This window comes from Chanos chanos, chromosome 8 (genome assembly GCF_902362185.1).
Source record: "Chanos chanos chromosome 8, fChaCha1.1, whole genome shotgun sequence".
Classification (NCBI taxonomy): Eukaryota; Metazoa; Chordata; class Actinopteri; order Gonorynchiformes; family Chanidae; genus Chanos; species Chanos chanos.
In genome coordinates this window covers 30259153-30266090 of record NC_044502.1, presented here as the reverse complement: position 1 = coordinate 30266090, position 6938 = coordinate 30259153, and the positions used below count along the sequence as shown (strand labels likewise).

The window sequence follows — 6938 nt, the reverse complement described above, 5'->3', positions numbered from 1 at the left end:
CAATACTGAGAGGCTCTGTAGGAGCTTCTTCCTCCAGGCCATCAGAACACTAAATGCAGTGCATACTGGTGTCTAACTTCAGTACTACTACTGCACCCCATATATATATATATATATATATATATATATATATATATATATATATATATATATATATATATACACACACACACACACACTATGTATATTTACAATCATCCCCCTGTATTCTAACTGGTATCTCAGTCATTTATCCTGCAGTGTGGTATAATTCTGACCTAGCTGTCTATGTAGCTTTTACTTTACTATCTAGCTTCTTTCTTCTCTTTATAGTATATCTTCCTTAGTCATATTCTTTTAAAATATTTTTTTCTATTGTATTCTATTTTATAGTATATCTTCCTTAAGTTTTTTCATTAAATTATATTTTTTCTGTTGTGAGTTCTGCACAGTCTGCCCTGCTGCCGACCATCATTTCACTGTTGACTGTACATTGTACCCTGGCATGTGACAAATAAAACTTTGAACTTTTGCACTTTTTTTTTAATACTCCATGGATCTTCAGTAGCTTTCATGCTAAGTGAGTCTGGAAAGCGAACTTGCTTCAGCAGCTCTGAGCTTCACAGTCATCAGAAAACTCAAAAGGTGCTTTTATGTACATTTCTAGCTTTTTTCCCTGTTTGATTTGTAGGTAGAAAAATGCCTATTCATGAATTAAGTTGCGTTTGGGAATAAAGTACTTGTCAAACTCTCGTGATAACAAAAATCATTCTTGGAATGAGATATTTTCTCAGCTTCAGTGCTTATCGCATAGCTTATCAGACTGATCTAATGTGTCTCTCATCTTTGCCTAGCTTTATCTGTATGTGTGCCAGTCTTCAAGTAGCAGAATCACTGTCCCCAACTCATTCAGCAGGGTACACTGACAGATTGAATATTGCCTTTTTTTTTCTTTATAGAAGCAGGTCCACAGGACTACCATGCAAGGTCTGTTCTTATACCATCACAGGTTTTCCACACCAAGTAAACCTGTTTTGATCCTTATTTGTAGTTTTAATCAAAGCGGCAAACAAGTTTGGCACCCAAGTAGTATTGAATCACTTTCACCTATTACCATATCCCTTTAGTGGTCTTAACAGGCTGGAAAATTAACCCTGTTGCAACAACTCCAACATATCTACCAAACATGAAAAGAGTGTGACTCTTCTTTTGTACTGTAAAACCTTCAGTTTTTAAAAATTTATCATTAAATACAGTGAACTCAATCATTTGTTTCTTTTAAAATGGTCTGTGTGATTGAGTCACACCAAAAACGTTCCATCTTCTGTCATATCCTGTGATTTATTGTCTGATCTGATACAGAGTAACATACACACATTTGTGCTCAAGCACAAAGCTCTAGCTTAGATGGCTACTGTGTCTATCTTAGAAATCTGTTGGTAGAGATGTCAGCTAAACTCATCTCTGAGACTGACCATAGCTCATTTCCCAGGAGGGATTAACATTCCCAATGAATTCCCAGTGCCACCTCTGAACCATTATCCCCTTCTGCCTTGGGGCTCAGAACCTCTCCACAATGTGCCTGCATCTCATTGGGGAAATTTTACCACCAGAGTCTGCACTGAATAACTGTATACTTAGTTGGGTTCCTAGAACCACTGAGGTCATGTTGGGCTAAAATTGAGGCAGAAATTGAGCCAACCATTTATGTTATGGAACCTCATTAGTCGCTAAGTTACACAAACAGACACAGGCATGGAACATGTAGGGGATGGGCTTGTTTGTATCCTCCAAATGAAAACGAGCAGGCAGAGTCAACCACGTGAAGAGGGGAGTAGAGTTTGAAGGGTTAAATAGAGAAAGTTCCAGCTCGTTTATTCTTAGTCAATAGGTGACACTTCTGTGCGGTGTTAATGATTCATAGGGAGAGATTGGTGGAAACAGGGGGAGCTGGCGCCACCTTGGCCACGCTCCAGTGAGCCTGAGATGAGTGGTGTGATACAGGAGCACGGACACAGGGAAAAGGGAGGGGGGGGGGGCAAGTGATAGTATGTGTCTGAATCAGAGTAGTAAAGAAGGGTGAGGCAAGCAGAGTAAGAGAGAGAGAGAGAGGGAGGGAGGGAGAGAGAGAGAGAGAGGGAGAGAGAGACACAGAGACAGAGAGAGAGAGAGAGAGAGAGAGAGAGAGAGAGAGAGAGAGAGGTGTATAGGTGGAGTTAAAGACAGCACTGTACTTTGCAAGCAGTCTGAGGAGTTTCCGATTCACGTCACGTCAGTGTGCTTTGTGCTGTCAGTGCAGGAATATCTTTCACTCCCAAAAGAAGAAAAACATTGGCACACTCTTGCTGCACGAGCCACTGTCACCAGCATTGTTTACCTTGGATACCTCCCCCAAAAATACGCTAATAATGGAGGAGTCTCAGCTCTCTTTTTTTCTCTTCCAATTGACTTATAAACACCGAGAAGAAAGTTTGTGAGCTAGTCCGGCATACTGCTTAAGAGCATGGTGAAGACAGAAGATTGACCAGAGGAGGTGACAGCCCAATACTGTTTTCATCAGCCCTGGCACAGAGGATACCCACTCAGGGTCCACAGACTCAAAATCTCTATCTTGCCTTGGACAACCTGTACCTCAACATTGCTTCAGTTTTGTCAGTGTGTGCTAGAGTGAACTCTAAATATCAACACAAGGACTGGATTTTAGACTCAACACTTATTTATCAGCTTCAAGACGGGCTTCTTCTTTCCTATCTCATTCACTCTGTTGGATTTCTGCGGATACAAATAGAGAAGTGTGTGTGTGTGTGTGTGTGTGTGGGGGGGGGGCATGGCTGCTGTTTTGGAATGTCTGAATGAGGGTTTTGGCCATAGGAATGCAGATATATCTGATTAGCGCACTAGAGCATATCTGGAGCTTGGAGACAGCATAGCTCACAGCCAAAGAAAGACTGCCTCTCCTTCAGTCCAGAGAAAAAACTGCCTTTCCCTTCGCTCCAAACAAAGACTGGCTCTCCTTAATGTCAGGGCTACCATAGCAGCAAATTGTATGTGTCTACCTGCAGATTCCTGGAGATTAGATAGGGAGAACTGGGGAGAGGGGGAAGTAAAAGTTTGTGTGATGTGTCTAAGTGAGAAATAGAACATGCAGCAATAGTTGGAGCTGCAGTTTACAAAATAAAAGTGGCGCAGAGATACAATTTGTTTGCGTGAGTGAGTATGTGTGTGTGAGTGAGTGTGTGTGTGGACTCTACCTGATAGCTGAGACAGTGACTCTACTTTGAATATCTTTCTGCAGCCATATTGCAAATTCTGCGAGAGAAACCAGGCAAACCAGAGAGAGGAACAGAGAGTGCTAAAGAAAAAGAGGGAGGCAGGAGCATGCAGACAGTGTGTGAGTCAGACAGGCTGAGGACAAACAAATAGAAAAAGACAAAGGAGCAAGATGCCAGAAAACAAGCAGACAGTGCAGCGTACCAGCAGCTATCTCTCACACTCGGCATACAGGAAAATCAAGAGAGTGTTGAGCTTCAGGAGGCGTGAGTACTTGAGAAACCCTTCAAATACACACATGACAATACACACCGCCCCACACAGACAAATCCTAGTGCAGCATGTTTCAGACAGACTTGTGACTGAAATACGAAAGACTTGCTGACATGATATAGCACAAGACACACAAGACAGTACTACATCAACACTATACTACATCTGTAGCTAAACAACTAGTGATCTGTTGTGATTTAAGAACATCCTGACACAACACAATCACCATATGTCTTTCTCTCTCTTGCTCTCTCTCTCTCTCTCTCATTTCCTTAGGTGTTTTTGGCCAGAGGTTGGAAGAGACGGTTTTGTATGAGCGCCGCTATGGAGATCACATGGCCCCTCTGGTTGTGGAGCAGTGTGTGGACTTCATCCGAGAGCACGGCCTGCTGGAGGTGGGGCTGTTCAGGCAGCCCGGCCAGGCCACGCTGGTCAAAGAGCTCCAGGAGGCCTTTGACGCTGGTGAGAAACCCTCTTTTGACAGGTAAATGACTCCAAATGACTGATTTGCAGAGAATCAATCTGTTATTGCAAGGAAGTAGCTGATGCCATGCATTATAATGATGAGTGGATGTATCATGGCATTAAGATGAATGAAGTGATGTTAGTGTACCCATACACTGAAAAGCATACAAACATGTATGGCAATATACACTGAGTGTGAGACATGGCATTCAGTATTTACCATTTATTGGAGGTATATTTATTGAAGCAGACAGTAACAACTAAGTTGTATTTTCATTCATTAGAAACAGGTTTTTTTTTTTTTTTCAAAAACGAGAAAAAAAAATAAAACTCACACAAATAAGTGATAACAAGCCTGTCAGTTATCATTCCATGGGCATCTGTGACTGAGTGTGTGTGTGTGTTTTTTTTTTTTTGGTAATTCCAGTAGTACAGATGTCCACACTGTGGCATCTCTTCTGAAGCTGTATCTCAGGGAACTGCCTGAGCCTCTGGTGCCCTTCTCATGCTACCAAGAATTCCTCACGTGTGGCAAAAAAATCCCCACGCAGCGAGATCTGGTACATGCATTACCTTAATATAGCTAAATAACACGTGCATTTTGTGAACCTCAGATGTGCAGCTACTGAATTACAATGACAATAACATTTTCATTTTTTTTCTCTGTCTACATTAAGGCTTTGCTGGAACTAAGGAATCTTCTTCATGAGCTTCCTGTTGCCAACTTTAACCTACTGAACTATATCTGTTCGTAAGTCCACAGGGTACTGCCCTGTTGTATTGTACATTCAATTATATTCTGATAGAAGAACCAAGCTAAAATCAGACATCAGTTAAAGATCTGGAACTGAAGTGATGTTAGTATGAGGTGGCACAGAGTCATTATTTGTGTTGTAGGTTTTTGAATGAGGTCCAGTCCTACTCCAGCACTAACAAAATGAGCATTCAGAATCTTGCAACTGTTTTTGGACCAAACATCCTACGACCCAAAGCTGAAGATCCAGAGAGTATAATTGGAGGTGAGATTTGTGTCTAGATGAGACAATGAAAAGAAAAAAAGAAAGATTGTGAGTGTGTGTGTGTGTGTGTGTGTGTCAGAGAGACACAGAGAGAGAGAGAGAGAGAGAGAGAGAGAGAGAGAGAGAGAGAGACAGAAAGAGGCAGTGTAGACTGTGTTTAAAATGAACACAGCACATAGATTGTGTAATGCAATCTGAGATAAGATTGTTTGACTGTTTGATATGACAGCAGCCAAAATGACCCAGATGGCTTCTCTTTTTGACCAGGGGCAGCTGCAGTGCAGAACCTCATGTCAGAGCTGATTAGAGAGCACACTCTGCTCTTCTCCAGAGAAGTCCAGTGCGACGTTTCCAAACCCTCACCCCCTGCCTCCCTGTCCTCACACAGACACTACAGCCAGGTGGAGTGGATGTCCACCAACCCACTCACACAGCCTGACAACCAGACACAGCCATGTCTTAGCACTAACATTCTCCCATCTCCAACCCAGGCCTCCATCTCCCACAACGCTGAAAGGAGGAAGCCCTCTGTTCAGGTTCTTTGGAATAAAAACACAACACTCCACCCCTTCAACAAAAATCATCATATTCAACAGCAGCAGCAGCATGACAAAACTGAGGCGTCCTCTTCCCAGACGAGCCCCACCCTAATGTATGAGAAAGACACCCCACCCCACCAATCACATATTTATCAGTCTTTGCCCACTGGACTTCTCCCTCCTCCTCCTCCTCCATCACCTCCCACTGCATGCCCCTCTATAATGGGAGAGAGTGTAATTGCTGAACAGGCAGAGGAGCAGGCCGATGGCAGAGTGGAGTCCTGTGACTGGGCCGGTTCGGATGAAAACAGCTGGGAGAGGGAGAAGGGGTTGGGGGGGATGAGTGGGAGCAGTGAGGCACAGGACAGCACCATGTCTGTCTACGACAACATGAACGCTAGCGAACACGGCGGGGAAGAGGGTGGGGAGGGGGAGGGGTTTACAGCAGGGGAGGCGGAGCAGAAGGCTGGCACTGCCAGCGTGGCGGGGAGCAGCAGCTCCTGGTCGTCCTGCGAAGTGCTGCTCCCGGACGGCAGAGAGGAAGGCAGGAGCGGTGGAACCGGAAGTCCGTGCCACAGCGCCACCCGTTTCCCCTCCTATGGTACGGACCACAGAGAGGCGCAGGGAGAGCTCCACCCCAACTCCCCCACGTCCTCCTCTGTTCCCACTGATGCCCCTCTCAGCACGGGCAGCAGTGAAGTTTTCTTGCCCTCAGCTCCTCCAGATCCCCAGGGCCCCATTGCATCCCATGCTATACAATGCCTCCTAACAGGGCTCCAGCAGCAGATGGCCAGGCAACGGGCTGAGTATGAAGCCAAGATTTACAGGTCAGAGCACACCCATAGTTTCACAGTAATAAAACAACAGACAATCATAAATGATCAAAACATTTATACTTATTGTGGCAGAACCTGCAACACAAGAGCCAATTGCAGTTGCATTTTTTCCCCAATCTACAATATCCTCATATTTAAGAAAAAAAAAAACTTTTTTGATGGAAAGAATTGCCAAAATAACAGAGGAAAATGAACCCAGACAAAATGCATTCCTTTTCCTAAGAGAACAAGACATTACTTCAAGGTTGCTAAAAATGTGTGTCATTCCGATTTCCTAAAAAAATGATGCTACAAAATATCCGTGTCTCTCTCTCCCCAGGCTAGAAAGGAAGAACGAGGTCCTCCAGGGTGAAGTGGCGGGACTGCGTTCCAGTCTCGAGCAGCAGCGCCGCTGGGTCAGCATGGCCGAAATCAAAATGCGCAATGTTGAGCGAGCTCGTGCAGATGCGGACCGCCGAAATGCCACGCTGCAGCAAGAGATGGAGCAGTTCTTCGACTCTTTCGGAGAGCTCAATTCCGAGGCGAGGAAAGCCGAGCGCATCGTCCAAAGTTTTTAA

The 6938-nt window shown here is 44.4% G+C and overlaps 1 protein-coding gene across 1 annotated transcript; it reads left to right on the top strand.

The window, feature by feature from the left end:
* The first annotated feature begins 3421 nt into the window (after window positions 1–3421).
* Window positions 3422–6938, top strand: LOC115819836 (rho GTPase-activating protein 24). Its single transcript, XM_030783346.1, has 7 exons — window positions 3422–3515; window positions 3799–4006; window positions 4415–4547; window positions 4665–4738; window positions 4885–5006; window positions 5274–6372; window positions 6701–6938. The coding sequence occupies exons 1-7, from the start codon at window positions 3422–3424 to the stop codon at window positions 6936–6938; spliced, it is 1968 nt and encodes a 655-aa protein (XP_030639206.1).